At 35.1% G+C, this 20619-nt stretch overlaps 1 protein-coding gene across 1 annotated transcript in view; it reads left to right on the top strand.

Annotated features, from left to right (window-relative positions):
* LOC126977822 (sodium channel protein 60E) overlaps positions 1 to 20619 on the top strand; it is a 246528-nt gene that overhangs the window by 193312 nt on the left and 32597 nt on the right. The window contains exons 5-7 of the mRNA XM_050826433.1: positions 6560 to 6752; positions 8417 to 8636; positions 19037 to 19171. Coding sequence (XP_050682390.1) covers positions 6560 to 6752; positions 8417 to 8636; positions 19037 to 19171 — 548 coding nt within the window. The remainder of the gene's footprint in view (positions 1 to 6559; positions 6753 to 8416; positions 8637 to 19036; positions 19172 to 20619) is intronic.

Genomic DNA, 20619 nt, shown 5'->3' with positions numbered 1-20619 from the left:
GCTGAAGATTTTCCGCTGTCGGGACAGCTTCTATTCTTGTATACTGTCAGCCAGAAAATATTTTGAAATGAAATTCAAATCAAGGCTATAATATTAAACAACTCTTTATAGTACAACTTTAGTCTTAAATGACCAAATTTTTTTAATGAAAGTACGGGAAATCAAGACGTTCAGCTGATGGTAATTGAAACACCCTGCCTATTACAATGCAGTGCCGCTCAGGATTCTTGAAAAGCCCAAAAATTTTGAGCGGTAATACACTGCGCTCGTCACATTGAGACATAAGATGTAAGGTCTCATTTGGCCAGTAAATTCACTAGCTGCGGCGCCCTTCAGACCAAAACACAGTAATGCTTACACATTACTGCTTCACGGCAGAAAAATGCGAAGTTGTGGTACCCATAATCTAGCCGGAGTCCTGTGCAAAGAAGCCTCCCACTAGTAAAATGGATCGTCTCGTCTATCGCTCGTCATAATAATAATCTTTATAAATATTTTTGTATTGTTTTGTATTGTGTTATTTTTGTTTTGTATTATTTGTGTTTTGTATTGACGACCTGTCAGCCCGATAATTCGTGAGGAATTTTGATCTGACAATGTGTGCGTTAGCTAGTGGTTCAATATTTAAAACACTTGCGGCCTTACAAATAAAACTGGCATAAAGTTATAACTAAGCATAAATCAAGAATATGTAAAATGTTTACAAATAGACATTTTGCTTATGAATAGTTTGTTCTGACGTTTAACGTTTCCCGCGTTTATTTGCAAGGCAGCTTGTCATTCGGAAAACTTCAGAATTATCATTGTATTGACAGTGTTCTCAACGATATTGTAAACATTTTGCATTTTCTTTGTTTATCATCAGTTATAACTTTATACCAAGTTTATTTGTAAGGCCGTAAGAAGCTAATGCCAAGAGTGGCTGACTAGTTACGACTTGTCAACCAAAATTGGTTACAGTAACAATAGATTTTACTGACTTACTTTTTCTATCCTGCTGTATCTCCGTTAGAGAACTTCTCTCTCTCAAGCTCTGTTAATCTTTACGCTAATATATTGTAGGTGTCGACAGCACTGTTGTAATTAGTTGACTATAATAATTTCATAATATAATCATAATCCTGAAATCTCGCACAAAGAAATTTTTCAGCTTCATAACAAGAACCAAAAATTAATTGCTTATTTATTATGTAATTACGCTTTAACACTCTATCTTAGTTGGACAGTTTATTGATGATAATCACTTGGCTAATTGAACCTGTAACGTTAGATTCGATTGATACAACAACATCCACAAATTACATTAACACTTAGAGAACAAATGTTTTCCTAATTAATTGACACGGGTGCCTTATAGCGCAAGAGCGCGTGAACCCCATAACTTCGTTATTTTATTGAAGCTGAAAGTTTGTAAGCGCATACTCCCAACACAGGTAAACACGGTGGCCAATTATGAAGTTTGGACTACAGTGGCTTTGGCAGGTAAACGGAACTAAACGTGTTTAAAATACCGATATAAATTCATAAAATAGTAAAGTCTGCTTTTCCGGTATTACCTTCAGAATATTAAAATCACATCAATCATTTCAGACAGTTAACATCGTCGAAACCCGTTTTTTTTCTATGATGCTACTAATTTCATAAAAAAAGCTTCTTGTTGGTACTCTCGATGCTGATGCCAGTCGCTTTTCACAGATATTTTAATCGATGAAGGTATTTTAGTGCTGTAGGCGCTCGCTCCTACAGTTATCCTACATGCTTGTCTAGCAATGGGTCGGAACTATCAAAAATATCTGGCTAACATCATCTATTTATTTATATAAAAATCAGCTTTTATACTATAACTCAAGCAGAATTATAATTTCATGAACATTAAGGGTAAACTAGCAAGGGGTTGCCACGATGTTAGCTGTCTGTCTGAAGGTAATACCAGAAAATCAGACTTTATTATTTGATGATTTAGATCGGTATTATACACACGTTTAGTTCCGTTTACCTGACAAAGCTCTTGTCCAAAATTCATAATTGGCAATCGTTCTTACCTGTGTTGGGGCTTGGGAGTATGCACTGACAAACTTTGAGCTTTTATAAAATAACGAAGGTCTGGCGGTCACGGGCTCTTAGACTATTAGCTATAAAGTTAGTCAGCAACCGTTCCGTTGTCTAAAATATGGCTCGTTCTCGGTTGAGTTTCATGTTTCATAATGTTAGTATTGTTCCCCTCGAGTTAAAAGCCATGTCACAATAACCAAGATTTCGCCGCCAGCTTCAATTTATGTTATTGGATTTTCATTGTTTGTATTTTGTTTACTTTTGATAGAACATAGCTCGGGTGGTTTGTAATAAATTTAATTTGTTCATTTGAATTGAGTTAATTTTTTAATTGACTATTAGCCTTTTTAATTCCAAATTAAGAACAAATGCTGTTATTTATCCAAATAACAAATGGTCTGTTAGTTTTGTAGTTATTTGTTAGTGTACCAGTAGGTAATAATAAATGAGTATTGTTCAAAGAGCGACAAAATATTCAGAATACAAAGGAGCTAATGCCAAGCTTGGCTGACGGTTTACGACTTGTCAATTAAAATCGGTTATAGTAACAATTGATGCGCTTTATTACTTGATGACGCTTACCTTTCCATCTTTCACGACACGTTTAAGTCATTTAAAAATAAAGTTTTAGAAAAAATAATGACCACAGTAGATAATAGTTTGTATTAGATTGTTAATGACTTATTAATTCTTACTTTTATTTTTTGTAATTCCATACTTACCACTTTATAATTATTTACATTGTATAGTTTCTAGATTTAAGATTTATTACTAAGTTACTTATTTTTTTTCATAATTAAAATGCTGAATGCACCTAATTAGAATAACCAACCTAGAATTAGTATGTAAGTGCAAATCAATTGTTAATGTTAAGTTGAGTTATTGTTGGTACATCTTAAATAAATAAATAAATAAATCTTCTGTTCTACCAGTGGAAGGCTCCTTTGCACAGGTGGCCGGCTAGATTATGGGTACCACAACGACGCCTTTTTTATGCCGTGAAGCAGTAATGTGTTAGCATTATTGTGTTTCGGTCTGAATGGCGCCGTAGCTAGTGAAATTACTGGGCAAATGAGACTGAACATCTTATGTCTCAAGATGAAGAACTCTGAGCGGGCGGGGCGTATCAATTACTATCAGCTGAACGTCCTGATCGTCTCATCCTTTATTGTCATTAAAAAAATACGTTCACCTCATGGTTAATAATATTAGAGTATATACCCTGCCCATTATAATGTAGTGTCGCTCAGTATTCTTGAAAACCCCACAACTCATTTACGCTCGTCATTTTAAGGCATGAGATATTAAGTCACATAACCCCAGTAATTTCATTAGCTAAGGGCTCTTCAAACCGAAATACAATTAGTGCTTGCATACTAGCATCCTGCTATAAGAGCCTCCTATTGCTACATTACTTGATATGTACATATATTTACATATAGATTTTCCCAGAAAAAATTAGTTCATCCCTTAGGCTATATGATAAACTTATACAGCAGGGGCGTGCATTGGTTTTCTAGTAATGTAACCACTACACTACTAGATCAAACTAGTCATAGTTGAACCTTGGGATTGCTTACCGTAGGTATTTAAGATAATTTATGAGTGGGGGTTCAATAGAAGTTTGGTTATAAATATATTGAACCAAATCAAACTTAATTAACTTTAACGCTATATTTATTCATAACGAGGTAGACACTGCCTAATTGCCTATATGATATTCACGCCCCTGCTATATAGGCTAGGTTAAACTCATAATCTTAAACTGGAGTAATAGACGAACCCTATGTAAGAGTGAGATAGCTATCCTTATACAAAAACCTAGGTGTGAGAAAGAGACGGAATTCTATCGTCATAAAAAACTATTTATTAGCCTCTTAATTCCAAATAAAGAACAAATGATGTAATATAATATCTGAATAACAAAATGTGTGTTAATTTTGTGAGCCGCTTGGCAAAAGACTCGAACATTGTGTCATTGTTGTTTCTCTTGAGCAATCTCTCCACTTTATATACTGTCTACTGCGATTTCTTGTTCACTCTCTCCTATTATATTTTCAATCAATCTTGCCAGTACGTTATACACAAGTAAAATTCTGTTTGCTTTGTTCAACTCTCAGGTTGTGGTAGAATTTTATAACGAGGCGGTACTCGAACGGTTAGCTCAGTTGGTTAGAGCACCGGCACGGAACGCCGGAGGTCGTGGGTTCGAATCCCGCATGGTTCATAAAATTTTGTTTTTCATATTTTATTTGTGTATTAATCCTAGAATTTAGGGTTATCACTTTAAAAACATAACATATTGTCCAGTACGTTATATTTATCTGCTTTTGTTTCAAATCGAATTTCATAAATCCTGATATAGCTTGATGTATGTCATTCAAGCTCTTTTCCGTTGCTTTGACTTGTGGCACTTATGGTTGTGGTGGTGAAAGTAGAAGAGTGATGTTTGACGTCCATATTTAAAGCATGTTAGTATACAAATTTTCATCATCAGCCGGAAGACGTCCAATGCTGGACAAAAGCCTCTCCCAAAGATCTCCACGATAATCGATCCTGCGTTGCCCTCATCCAACGTATTCCTGCGATCTTAACCAGATTGTTCATCTTGTGGGGGCCTACCAACACTGCGCCTTCCGGAACGTGGTCGCTATTTGAGGACTTTTCTGCCCCAAAACTATGTGCCCTGCCCACTGCCACATCAGTTTTGCAATTATTTGGGCTATGTCGGTGACTTTGGTTCTCCTACGGATCTCCTCATTTCTGATTCCATCTCGCAGAGAAAGTTACAAGTATACAGGTGTTGAAAAATAATGTTAAAAAATAAAAAGATGTTTCTATAAAATTGCGCTCTTTTCCACAAGGTTAGGCAAAGTTTATAAATCTTCAAAACGTCACAGTCAAGATTTTCTTATGTAAGTTTGTTCCACACGTATCACCCTGTTGTATCTCTCTTATTCGTGATAATAATATGTTCGTGATACAATGCATAGGTCTTTTATTTATCGTCTAGATAGACTGTGACAGCTGTAGAAACGTTGAAAAAAAAAATAAGGTTGACAGTAACCCCTATTTTGAGCAATGCTTGCACACTAACGAAAAGTGACATACAAATCGCGAGTGTAAGACGTAGCTTGTCACGCACACTTAAGAATTAAACCTGACCGGTTTTCATCGGTTGTCTAGCACGAAGAGGCTCTATCTAGATGTGTAAATAATCCAAGCTTATATTTATTTATTGAGCACACTTCCATCTAAATTTTCTTGTAAAAACGGCAATGATTTAAAAAATAATTACCTTACCTGTCTAGTCTGAAGAGAGAGTGTCCATACACTTACAATCATGATATAAAGCCTTAGATTAAGGATTGGTCACCGCTGCGCTACAACTAGATACCGCACTACCTAAGAACAATAGCCTTTTTTTTTACGGCAACTATTAGATGCTTGTGTGCGTGGCATCTTGACACTCAATAGAATTATAAAATACAAAATACTTTCTGATGATGTGTGATCCCAGTGTCTTTCTTATTTCATGTAGTATTATTTTTACAAGGTTTTATTACGCAACGTGGCATTTCAGTATCAATTATTAGCTAAGTTTAACAGAACATATGGCACGTCAATGTCACACATTGTTCGACTGGGTCGAATACGCTCATTTGAGCGTAGTAAAAGTTTCCGCACTTTGCGACTACGCCTGCGGTATCTAGTTGGAGCGCAGCGGAGACCAATCCATAATCTAAATATAAAACCTTACTCATCGACTTATTCGTTCAATGGTTGTTTTATTTCCAGTGCTGTTAATGTAACATCTAGCAAATCATTTGTTCGGTGTGTCTTCTAAAAAGATTGCCTTTACCAGTTGCCAGAGACTCCTTTGCAATTGTGTTTCGGTCTGATCGGGGCCATAGCTAGTGAAATTACTGGGCAAATCAGATTTAACATTTTGTGACATAAGTGTCACCAGGTGACGAGCGCAATTCTGCCGCTCAGAAGTTTTGGGTTTTTCAAGAATCCTGAGTGGCACTGCATTGTTATGGGTAGGGCGTATATCTTGTATAATGCAAATATCTTGTACCATCAGCTGAATGTCCTGCTCGTCTCGTCCCTTATTTTCATTAAAAAAAATGAAACTCACAAAGAAAAAAGCGATTCACTCGTTTCTATGAAACGTGCAGTCATTGATATATTGACAGATGTCGGCTATAATCTTGTAAAAAACGCAGATAGCCGAAATCCACTATGTTCTAAGCAACAGTTCGCTTTCAAACTTAGCCGGATTATACTTTGACCCCAATCGCCATACTGTAATTACTACTATTTCAAACTTATGTCAAATCTCTACACATTTCATACTAAACTAAATTTCAATTTTTACTTAGGCAGTCCGGCCTCTTATTACGTAGTATTTACATCCTCTTTGCATTATATGATGAAATTCCACATCAACAAAATAATGTGACTAGAAATTGTGTATTCTATTTTAACAATTGTGCATTTTCAGGCTTGAAAACTATTATCAACGCACTGCTGCATTCTTTCAAACAACTCGCCGAAGTAATGACGTTAACAATATTTTGCCTAATGGTTTTCGCGTTGTTTGCGCTACAAGTATACATGGGAGAGCTGAGAAATAAATGTGTGAAGAATCTTGTGGTGCCTTCGGGGGAAAACTTCACAGACGAACTTTGGGCTGAGTAAGTTCTACGAATATTAGCTCAGTAAACTTTTCGCTGGATTTAAAATTAAATTATTTATTTCACATCAACAACCGAGCTTAACTAACTTTTACTTTACCACCGGTACTTTTTTGTTAAGAGCATGAAAGATATAGAGATGCATTGATTTAATAAAATTATGTTTAATGCAAATGTCTTGTAGCTTATAAAACAGTTTTTTATAAGCCGCACGATATTTCCGAATCTCAAACCCACCAAATATATCGTACATGAAATTTATCGTACTAGAATAATTATTACATTCGATTACAATCTTAAAACCCTATTGCGAATCAGTGGGCGGAACAGAATAATATAAAAATCTCTATACAAAAATAGGTATTGATCGTAGACGGGTGAAAATTTGAAGTTGTATGTATTTTTGATGCTGAATCATATTTAAATAAAAATAAAAATATTGTGAAAAAAATAAAAAACAAATATATAGGGGGTGATTTTAATATATATGATATATAAATAACATAAACTGTGAAGTAATAGTTTGATAATAAAATCATTAAGTTTGACTCATCTTCGAAAGAGAGATAATTTGCTAATCCAGATATTGTACTTACAGAAATAATATGGTATCCTATGAAAATAGCGTGTAACTTTACAGACCTACTAAAGATTTTTAAATATTTCAGTGAGCTTATATTTAAGTATGTATATAAAGGTGTCTACAGGCATAACCACGTCAGATCTTATCTGCCTGTACTTGACGTCATCGTCATTAAGATGGTGGCCTGTCCCCATATCAACACGCGGGAATATTATCACGAAGAACTTCCGCTACAATTCAATCTTATCGGTCGATGTCAAACTGTGCTAGGACTAATTTCAAAATATTTCACGTCTGTTTGTACGTATTGGTATTCAACGTATTGGTATTTGTACATTTTGGGTGATGAGAATGTTAAAGCTGCTATTCCAAGAAATCACGAAAATAGCGCATAATTTAAACCATTTTTAACAGTTTATATACAGCTTATATTTTCACAAAAAAACAATTATATATCTACAGAATATGAGTAGATAATTCATTTTTTCATAACATTTTTATTTTTTTTAGATAGTGAGAAAAAAAATCACCATAATACCCCTAACTTTAAAAATTGTACGAAATTCTATTAATTGTACACTAATACTATTTAACATGACATAGTTTTGTGAGTTTTGTAAAGAAAATTGTATAATGTTTGTAATAAATTAAGAATGCTTCTAATTCCGAAATAAAACTATGGCGATCTTGTACGGCAGAGGTAACCTATCTCCGCTCGATTCCTCAAATGTCCTTCCGGGTAAAAAAGCTTAGATCATTTATAAGTCTAGATGGACTATGACAGCTGCGAAAACGTGGAAAAAAAAGAGCTTAGAACTTGCTTCTATTTGTGCAATTAACGCCTACTAACACAGTGTCATACAAATCGCGAGTGTAAGACGTAGCTTGTCACGCACACAAACTTAAGTATCCTGGCCTGTTTTATCGCTTATCTAACAGCAAGAGACTCTATCTAGATGTATAAATTATCTAAGTAAAATAGATAATAGCTTTATTTATTAAAGATAATTATTGTATTGATCCCGCTCAAAGCTCATTGCTCGTAATTTGATGACTTAATAAAACAAATATTGATTTGCAGATGGATAAAAGACCCTTCACACTGGATGGTTGACGATGAAGAAGTGCCAATCATCTGCGGGAATCTGACCGGCGCGAGGCACTGTCCGGCTGACCACACCTGTCTCTGTGTTGGACCCAACCCTAACCACGGCTACACCAACTTCGATAACTTCCTGTGGTCCATGCTTACAACATTCCAGCTGATCACATTAGACTACTGGGAAAATGTTTATAATATGGTAATACTCTTATCTATTCATTGTATTTTTATGGAAGGAAAAAGCAATTAGTATACATACAGGTCACTTTGTAGTATGTGATCAGTGTGTCCCACACCAGAGTATATTAATTCGAATTCAAATATTTTTATTCAAAGTTGGATTAAAAATCATTTATTGAACGTCAAAAACTACCACCCGTTCGAAATAATATGCTTCAGACTGAATGGAGAATGAAGAAGTATGGGCGCAAGAAACTCAGCGGGTTTTTTTTTACAATTAACATTTATAATTATAGAGCCTTGGGGTATCCGCTCCATTCCCAGTCTGTGGTATTATTAGGAAAATCATTTATGTTATAGTAATCTTTACCTTTACCTTTGTCCAGCAGTGGTCGTCTTCCGGCTGATGATGATGATGTTGATGAACCTTTACCATTTGAATTTTGGTAACAATCTTATTTTGTATATTTGGATGATGATGAAAAAGCGTATATACATCGGCCCAATAAAAGACTAACTCGACTAAACCGAGTAGACTAAGAAGTTTATCTAGACCCATGCATTAAATACTCTATTAAATATTCTACAACAGTTAGCTTATTGCCAACATTAAGGCGAAGGGTAAGCAGAAAGCACGCAAACAAGGTGTATTTAGACAAGTTTTGTCGTGAAAATATAGTATTTGGAGCTATGAACACTACTTTATCCTGTTACACATACCCTTAAGTCTTATTTGTAGGTTGCTAATGCTTGCTGCTGGTTATAGTTACAAATCCAGAGCTATTTTGAAGTACCACTTTTCTTTGCAGTTAAACAAGTTTTTTCTCGGCATGACGCATTTGTTTAGTGCTACTCTCAAGAAAGTTATTCTTATAGAGTGTACCCTTTTATGTAGGTACATTTATTCAGATAAGTAATCAATAATTAGGATTGTAAGCATATAACTGTTTGCGTCTATTTAAATGTTACGTTTTCCACGCAATCATTTTTAAAATATTGGCTTTGTTACATAGATGGCGGGCCGACAGCTGTGAACTAATATCACTCAAGGTCGCTGGCAATAAGTGTCGCCTTAAAGCACCCAATGTCCTGATAACCATCCAAACCAGTGTTGTAATGAAATTCAGTACAACATTATATCATCCGTTTTCATAGTAACTCGCCTTTGGATGATATTATGGTTACTAGAACAGGCTTTTTTTAATATTAGCAGTAAGCTTACTGTTTCAGAATCTTTTATAGAGGATTCATATTATGGGTGTAAATAAAGTCTTGTATGCAACTGTTGATAATTAGGTATTAAAACATTCATGTGATACTATTATCACATAGGTAAACCCACATTCATGTTTTAATACCCCTTATTACACAACAGTTGCATAAATAACTATTGAGTTTATTCCTGGTGTTAACATTACGATTGTCGCGAACAGCGAACAAGCGTTCATAGCTATTGGATAACAAAAAATACATACACGTGGCGGGCGAGGATCGAACCGGCAGCATCTTGAAGAGAGTCAGCAGTTCTATCCATTGTGCTAACATACTTCTTTTTTCATCGATTAAGCGACTATAAATAGATTTATCTACCTACCTATAGTAGATAGCGTTAAACGCTAAACAACAATCAGACATAGATTTGTAATAGAACTTTTTTTAAACAATTAGTGTTCATAATAGTCTGCATTAAAGCATTGCTAATTCTCACTCTGTGTTCTTCTATTGACCTAAGTCAGAATGAGAAAAAACACTCCTAAGCGGCTGTTTAAAGTTAGCGGACCATTATGAATAAGGGGGAATATGTTTAACTATTTTCTAATAAGACAGATAGCATTTTAGTATAGGGTTCTGTGAATAAAAACAGAATTTGAGGTCACATAGTAAACTTCTGTATTCTTTTTAATAATGTAGCATATAGTGTTTGTGATATATTTGTCGTTTTTAATGTTTATTCCTTCGCTATTTACACACTTTTGCATCCATTGTGTAAAGCAGTAAACAGTAAAACCAAAGTAACCGACATAGTCCAAACGATTGCGAAACTGAAGTGGCAGTGGGCAGGGCACATAGTTTGACGGACAGATGGCCGTTGGGGCAGTAAAGTCCTCGAATGGCGACCACGTACCGGAAGATGCAGTGTTGGCAGGCCCCCCAAAAGATGGACCGACGATCTGGTCAAGATCGCCGGAATACGTTGGATGAGGGCAGCGCAGGACCGATCGTCGCGGAAATTCTTGGGGGAGGCCTTTGTCCACCAGTGGACGTTTTCCGGCTGATAATGATGATGTAAAGCAGTTACACTACAGCCTTTCTCGGGTATCTTGAATTGATGGAAAAAAAATCCTCCTAAAACACCTTCGCTTAGCTTATCTTTAAATTTTAGAAATAAATAAAATCACAAGGTGAAAAGTACAGAAAGTCCAGCCCTCAAAAACTTATTTGTTACCTTAGTGCATAAGTTCTCAACGTGGGAGATAACGCTCCCTTATAAATTTTCCCAGAAAAAATTAGGGCGTATTGAGATGACGCAGATGGGGCGTGGGTATATTAAAAAAAATAGTCTAAAAAGGCAAAAAATACACGAAAATACTCTAGAAAAAAACATATTCTCAATGTGGGTGGTGAGCAAAATAAGGTTGAGAAACTATGCCTTAGTGGAACTTAGTGTTAGGACTTTGGACAGTTGGGCCGCGCGTATTTACATCCTTATCTACAGTAACTAACTGTTCTATAGTTTTCAAGCGTAACTAATTACTTTATTATGTAATTAATTACTTTATTATTGCATAACGGAATTTACCTATTTGTTAAAAAAAAACTAACCATTATTCTTATCAATACTTTGAATCCTTTTAAATGTCGTCGGTAAATCTTCATAAAGAATATACCCAGGTCTTGTCACTGGTATTAATATTATATACACTCAAGAGACTATCCTCTGTTATATTTTTTATCACTTTACGACACCACTCTACATGCAGTACTTTCTGGTTATACGTTAAATTAGAAGGTATAATATATCGATTGAAAGGCTTTCAAACATGCAATAGTATATTCATATCTTTATATATATAATTCTTGTGTGCGTGTGTATGTCACTGAACTCCTCCTAGACGGCTGGACCGATTCTAATGAAACTTTCTGTGTGTGTTCAAAAGGATTCGAGAATGGTTTAGATTCACAATTGAACTACCTCCTAAACGGCTGGACCGATTTTGATGATGTTTTTGTGTGTTGCAGTGAATTTGAGATTGGTGTGTGTCTTCAGGTGGATTTGATAATGGTTTTGATTCACAATTAAACTACCTCCTAAACGGCTGGACCGATTTTGATGATTTTTTTGTGTGTTCCAGTGAATTTGAGATTGGTTTAGATTCTCAATTCCGTCGATATAATATACTTATCCTGCTCATGTGTATTTAAGTGGACTCCTCCCAACGGATGGACCTATTTTTCAAATTTAAGACGTGTGTCCGAAATTTCCGACAGGACAACGTCTGTTGGATCCACTAGTTTCTTATAGTATGTTGTACTTCTGCAATAGTATATTTATTATGAATAAATTTACTATTTATACTCAAGCGAATGACCGTTCAACTTCGCTTTCGGGGCAATCGACAACTTCTCACACGAGTATAAATTTAAGTAGAACATACTATTTTGTATCACAAATGCGACGATTTATGTATTATTTCCGACTCCATATTCGTTTTTAAGCTTTTGTAACTTAAATCATAATTTTGTTTAAGTAATAAATTAAACTGTCAGATGCATCAACTTCAATTCAGTTTTGATATTTTTTTTTTGTTATTATTTTATTCATTTTAGCAATTTTAACTAAATTTGCGTGCGATAAGTAAACTTTTCGCACTCAAACAACAGTTTCATTTACGAAAAAACTCACGCGTTATTTAAAAATGTGCCCATTTTTGCCCCAAAATGCAATTTGCAAAATGTGCCCCAACGGCTCTTTTTCAACCGCAACAGCGGGTTCCAAGATACTACTTTTCCCGCATTAATAATAAAATATTTTGCACTTGGCTCATACGATATCGACAAATTTGTTGATATATAATTTTTTATCAATTTTAATCAGTTGTGAAATGGTATCAATATTAATTTCGGTAACAGGAGTCACTATGACCTTCACGAAAATCATAACTATGATTGACACACTTTTACACAAATTATCTTGCCCGAAACTAGGCCATTGCCTGTACTATAGGTACAAGACAACGATATATTTAATATGATATACTAACATAAACTACGGACTAGTAAAAAAAGAAGGACTCCGCGCCGTGATATTTGCAAGAGAAGTACCTTTATGCTAGTGTGTGTGCGGTTACGGGGTATACCAGATACACAATTTTTTCTCCCTTAAATAATCATATATCCACAAATACTTTTATATTATTGTTTTTACACTTTTTCACAACGCACGACGCAATTCTTAAAATGTTTTATTGCGACGCAAACTGATCTGTCACAGACGATGACAAATGTTATAATGGCCGCCTATCGGCCTGTAGTACTGTAAGTGTGTGCGTGGGGCTATGTATTTACACGTTTACTGGCTTGTTTTGGTGCCTCACTGTTATGTAAGGTGGCACGGACTCCTTCTTTTTTACTCGTCCGTGACATAAACATACATAATTACATATTATAAACATCCATGACTCAGAAACAAACATCCATATTCACCATATAAATGATTGCCTACCGGGATTCGAACCCGGGACCTCCAGCTTAGTAGTCAGGGTCACTAACCATTCGGCTATATCGGTCGTATAAGATGATTAGGTTTACATATTTTTTCAAGTCCACGTGATTTTATTTGAGTGAGAATAATCACGGCCAAAAATACAATGTTAATATTCGTAAATGATTCTTAATGTGAATAATAAGATAATGTACTCTAAGGCTCTTATTTTTGGTGTAATAACAGAATTCAATCGGGCCAAGCCCCAATTTAAGGGTTTAAACACATTATTTCTTATATTTAACATATGAATCGAGAACCCCTTTACCCTTCGTCCTTTCGTCCTACCACAACAAAGCCTAGAGTAACTGTACACAAAACCTTTATGACCCCGTTGGGAAAATTAATTAATTAGGTATACAAAACGCCTCTCTCATGTCTACTGAGTTAAACACAAGTTTAGCATAACTAATAATATATCATACCGGGATAATTCTTTTGGTATAAGCGATTACAAATATTAAATTGAATTTTGAATATGAATCTTTTTTAAGTACTAAAAATATTATTTTGGTATAAGCGAATATATTTTATATTTATGATAATATAAATAATTATTCATAAAAATTATTATGTCTCAAGGAGACGAGCGCAATTGTAGTCACTCAGAAATTTTGGGTTTTTTCAAGAATCCTAAGCGCCACTGCATTGTAATGGGCGGCAATCAGCTGGACGTCCTGTTCGTCTCGTCCCTTATTTTAATAAAAATAAATAAATAAATAATTTTGAAAACTAAACTATTTTAGTACTAAGCCAATATATCCCGGGATAACACATTTTGATATAAGCGATTATAAATAGTATACTAATATGAATATGAAAAACGAATTTTTCTTTTAAAGTGAGAGAAAAAAGGATTGTGTGGTTTTATGAAACCACGGTAAAAGTGAAACTATTTTTCACATTATAGACATTTAACTAAAAATTTTTGGAGTAATATTCCATTAAGGGCATAAAAATCGCTTTATCAATCTTAATTTTATGCTTGGAAAATTGGAATGATATTGGGAAATAATAAAAGTAGACTAAGTCTCCAACTAATATTTTTATTGAACTCTGTGTCTTAGCCCTGGTTAAAAATATTGATTGAAAAGGATTAAGAATGATGAAATTTTAATACTTTTGAACACTTTCAATTCTTTTTCATGTATATATAGATATACAGTTTACATGGGGTGACTGATTCCCAATACTTTTCAATGAATATTTTTAATCAGGGAGAGTACGACATACATAGTACTTAACAATTATTAAGATTATATACACATATTAAAAAACTGAAAACAATATTTTATAAGGGTTTCATTCAATAGTTTATAGACTACACGGTCAGCTGCTGCGAACTATAGGCGCCGCCCGACCGTCACGCGACATGCAACACACAGACGAAAAAGTTTGAGACGATGTAATAAAAGTTTCACTTTAATATTCAGAATACTATGGAGGTAACGCCAAGCTTGACTGACTCTTTACGACTTGTCAATCATAATCGGTTACAGTAACAACTGATTCGCTTACCTTTTCTATCTTGCTGATCTCCGTTAAAGATTCTCTCTCACACGCTTTGTCTATTTGCTAGTATATTGTAGGACTATGATTTGACCAGTCCAGTTCCATTCCAGTTTTATTTTTATATAACATCGCTGAATTTTGGGAATGTTCCGATATGCACGGTTGTTGGTTGTCGGGGACCCAGTGCTCTGCGAACGGCTGGATCACTTGGCGTTGCGTAGAGACGTCGCTTCATTGTGTGTCTTCTACCGCATTTATCACGGGGAGTGTTCCGAAGAGCTGTTTAACCTGATTCCTGCCGCCGAATTCCACCTTCGCACGACAGGCCACAAGTTAGGATATCATCTCCACCATCTGGATATGTGGCGGTCCTCCACAGTGCGGTTTTCAAGGAGCTTCCTTACGCGTACTACAACGCTGTGGAATGAGCTTCCTTGTGCGGTGTTTCCGGGACGATACGACATGGGTACCTTCAAAAAAAGCGCGTACACCTTCCTTAAAGGCCGGCAACGCTCTTGTGATTCCTCTGGTGTTGCAAGAGAATGTGGGCGGCGGTGATCACTTAACACCAGGTGACCCGTACGCTCGTTTGTCCTCCTATTCCATAAAAAAAATGCACTGCGAGCACTGCACAGTGCTTTCACTGTAGAAAAATGCGTTCCGTTATGGACTGCCAGTATACTGCCGCAGTACCCTAGGGAAATATATGACGCCATAAATCGCCGCCATATTCTTTCAGTACTTTGATCACGTGATCAGTCAAAACCACTCGAGTGCCTAACGTTTTAGAAACAATACCTACAGTTTAATCCCAAATATTTGACAGTATTCCAACAACAGTTTTTTTAATGACTTAGAAAACTTTAATACACTCATTTGAATGCTGAGTCAATAAATGCGGCTGACAGTATACAGGATTGCGTTCCGTTTTAAATAGTAATAGTGGTCGCAGTGCATATCGGAACATACCCTTTGTCATTCCTTTATTTTTGAAGCCGTCAATCTGTCATATTAATATACGTGGCAGTTTTATGACAGAAAACCTAATCGGCGGTAATTTATTGTAGATAAAGCAGCATAGCAAAACCCTATAATATGAAAAAAGCGATTCACTCGATTGTATGAAACGTGCAATCATTGATAGATTGACAGATGACGGCTATAGTCTTGTAAAAAACGGAGATAGCCGAAATCCACTACGCTTTAAGCAATTGTTCGCTTTCAAACTTAGCTGGATTATAATTCGTCGCCAATCACCATTCTGTAATTACTACTATTTCTAACTTATGTCAAATGACTGCACGTTTCATACTAAACTTAATTTCAATTTTTAGTTAGTATTAACATCCTCTTTGATTTAGGTTTCAAATTATAATTACTTCAAAGAAAAGTACCTTACGCCAATGGCAAAGAATAACTTTCCACTGACTAAGAACAAACCATATTTAAAAATTTATTGAAAACAATATCTAATAATCTCAGAACATATGGCTTAAGATTAATTATTTAAATTAATGAAACGTAAATACGGCTCAAAGTGAAATTCATTTATTCTTTGTTAGACGTAACCGACGACTGAATATAAGGGTCGGCTTATACCGACATCAAATTAGGCAAAACAGCGTAATTGGTCGCGTAGGCGAAGTTGCCACAAAATAAATATTCCATTACATGTTAAGCTGTTTTGGTGAACACCAAAAAATATGCATGTTGCTGTTAATAATGCATTAAGTAAGTTTAAAATGTCATGAAAGTATTTATTGCATACATGTATAAGCTACTATAACAAAACTACGATCTAAACGCAAAAATAATCTAATTCATTTAAACAGTTTTCTCTGGAAACCATTACTCTATTAAAACGGACTTGTTTGAAACCGTCATAACCATAATGTTAACACTAGGAACAAACATAAACTTGTAATGCCTAGTTCTCGGCTGAGTCGAGTTAGTCTTTTGTGGGGCATTCTATATGCTTTAACAAAAAGATCCCAGAAAATCTTTCTTTAAAGATTGCTTTCAATTGTATTACAAAATTCAAAAGAATTGTTAAAAAATGTTTGTGTGGTAAGTACTATAAATTGATGACTTTCTTAAGATACCACAGATTGGGAATGGAGTGACCGCCCACAAGCTATTAAATAATAAATTTTATAGTTGGATTTACATTGTAACCATATTTTTATATAAAAACTAGCTGGCCCAGCAGAAGTTGTATTGCCATATAAAGGAAAAAAAAAAATCAATAATTAATAGTTTTAGACCTACCAAATACATATATCGTACATAAAATTTATGGTACTACAATAATAATTATATTCGATTGCCATATTACAACTCGTGTCTGTGGATGGATTAGAATAATATTAAAATCGCGATACAAAAGTAACTATTGATCGTAGATGGGTGAAAATTTAAAGTTGTATGTATTTTTTAATGCTGACTCTGAATTTGTTTGATTATCAATGAAATTTAAAAAAAAAGTCGTGTGGACCACCCTTAACATTTAGGGGGATGAAAAATAAATGTTGTCCGATTCTCAGACCTACCCAATATGCACTAAAAATTTCATGAGAATCGGTCAAGCCGTTTCGGAGGAGTTCGGTCCCGCACACGGTGACACGAGAATTTTATATATTAGAAGAAGCCCGCTGAGTTTGTTGCGCCTGTTCTTCTCAGATCTGAGGAATACCTATTGGAATGGTTGGTACACTTGCGAAAAGTGATATTATATCACAGACATAGATCCAAGTAGATAACGTAAATCCCTCCATCTCTATGAAAACCAAGCGTTCCCCTTTTTTTTTGTACCTACTGTGACGTCGTTAAATGCCAGTACATCGAGCCTAACGTTTAGCCACTCACCTCATAATTAGTTGACGTTTTCAGTACATCAAAATTCGGTATTGTTTATTACTAAAATCGGCAATGTATTATAAATCATAATAAAAAATAAAATAAAAGCGTCAAAGGAAGAGCATTGCTACTCTTTTTGTCGTCTTTTTGTCACGCGAAGTATATACACTTGCGGCATCTATTTGGATCTATGTCTGTGTATTATATCCTGTTTTGATTAAAAATATTTGAATTTTAATTTCAATTGACGTTAAGTCATACGCTCAACCTTTCAGCAATGTGAATATCGTACAATGCGAAGGCAAAGCGACATGATTTTCCAACACTGTGAAGTTTGTCGATAAATATTCCTCTAGTAAATAGTAATATTAACTCTAATAATACTAATAACTATATTAATACTAATAATAATATATATGGTTACGGACGAGAAAAAAATAAGGACTCCGCCGTCACCTTACATAACAGTGAGGCACCAAAACAAGCCGGTAAACGTGTAAATACAGAGCCCCACGCATATACAAGCTGATCGGCCGCCATTATGAGATTTGCCATCGTCTGTGACAGATCAGTTTGCGTCGCAATAAAACATTTTAAAAATGCCGTCGTGCGTTGTGAAAAAGTGTAAAAACAATAATATAAAAGTATTTGTGGATATATGATTATTTAAGGGAGAAAAAATTGTGTAACTGGTATACCCCGTAACCGCACACACACTAGCATAAAGGTGCTTCACTTGCTAATATCAGGGCGCGGAGTCCTTCTTTTTTCACTAGTCCGTGATTCAAGGTATGTACTTTGCAAGAGAGACGTCAATATATATCAACAGGTAACTAAGATAACGAAAACATCAAAGTACTTCAGAGATGTGCACTCATCACAGTTTGAAGTTTTAAGTACTTATGTTGCGGCCACATTGTTGCAATAAGGCGAAGATTCAAGGTGGCGCGAACCTCTGTATAGCCTTTTTTCAGGACGTTCAGCTGATGGTAATTGATACGCCCTATCCATTTCAATGCAGTGCCGCTCAGGATTCTTGAAAAACCCCATAAATTCTGAGTGGCACTACAATTGCGACGTAAGATGTTACGTCTCGTTTGCCCAGTAATTTCACTAGCTAAGTCCCTTCAGACCGAAACACGGTAATGTTTACACATTACTGCTTCACGGCAGAAAAAGGCACCATTGTGGTACCCATAATCTAGCCGGCTTCCTGTGCAAAGAAACCTCCTACTGTTGGAGTTTATTTAAAATGAACAATGTTAATCTTACAATGCATTTTGTTTCAGGTGTTATCATCTTGCGGTCCAATGTCAGTATCATTCTTCACTGTCGTAGTATTTTTCGGTTCGTTCTACCTCATTAACTTGATGTTGGCTGTGGTTGCGCTAAGCTACGAAGAGGAATCGCAAATCACGCAAGAGGTATTTACACTTTCCTTGAGAAAATAATGCTTTACGGTTTCACTGACCTTTAAGAATAAAATCTTAGATTACTTATACGTCTAGATAGGCTATGACAGCTGTGAAAACGTCGAAAAATTGAGTCTTGAACTAACCTCTATTTTGAGTAATTCACGCACACTAAAACAAAGTGTCATACAAATCGCGAGTTAAAGACATACTAATAAACCTGGCCCGATTTTATCGGTTATCTAACAGCAAGAGACTCTATCTAGACGTATATTCAAATTCAAATTCAAATTCAAAAACACTTTATTCATATAGGTCACAGAAATGACACTTATGAATGTCAAAAAAAAATATAAAAATATTGTTTCTTATTGAATTTACCGCTACTTCGTAAAGGGTTGAGCTAATGAGAAGAAGTAGCAAGAAACTCATTGCCACTCTTTTAAGTCAAGATATTACCTAAGAAAAAAATTCAATGAAAAAATAATTATGTTTCAACCTCCAACTCGCCAAATAATCTTTGTCTATGTCTGTACCATCGTGTGTCCCATACGAATGGTCCGATTTTGGTGCGATTTTTCGTTTGCTACTGTGATGGAGATGGTTCTTAGATATAACAAACAGAGTGTTCATAAAATGTTTCTGCAAAGTAATCAAGTCACATAAATAAGTGATGCAGTTAAAGAAACAATGACACAGTCACGGAAACAATTGACACAACCACAGAAATAATTGACATAGTCACGAAAATAATTGACACAGCCACTGAAATAATTGACATAGTCACGGAAATAATTGACACAGTCATGGAAATAATTGACACAGCCACAGAAATAATTGACATAGTCACGGAAATAATTGACACAGTCAGGGAAATAATTGACACAGCCACAGAAATAATTGACACAGTCACAAAAATAATTGACATAGTCACAGAAATAATTGACACAGTCACGGAAACAATTGACACAGTCACAGAAATAATTGACAAAACCACATAAATAATTGACACAACTACAGAAATAATTGACACAGTCACGAAAATTTTTGACACGGCCACAGAAATAATTGACATAGTCACAGAAATAATTGACATGATAATAATAATCAAACTTTATTTCAAGTATGATACTACGTATAATACGACTCATAATTGTTACTAATAGAGCAAACTTTTTTTCTAGGTTATGACATAGATACAGAAATAATTGACATAGTCACAGAAAGACTTGGCACAGTCACTAAATTATGACATTCAGACAATTTTGTACATAAGTACACTAACGGATATTTATAAGACTTGAAGCAGAAAAAGGAATTTAGCCAGCATAGTAAATGGAAGAGCTAGCTGGTCATCTTGGTCCATTCGCTTTTAGGGAATTTAATAATGTAACCGGCTAGCCTCAGATATAAGACATTTTTAAACTAGGTACTTTACAACTTAACAAGTGTGTGTCCGA

The sequence above is a fragment of the Leptidea sinapis genome, chromosome 46 (genome assembly GCF_905404315.1).
Source record: "Leptidea sinapis chromosome 46, ilLepSina1.1, whole genome shotgun sequence".
Classification (NCBI taxonomy): Eukaryota; Metazoa; Arthropoda; class Insecta; order Lepidoptera; family Pieridae; genus Leptidea; species Leptidea sinapis.
Note: the sequence above shows the minus strand (reverse complement) of the source record. Positions and strands in the feature narration are given on the sequence as shown.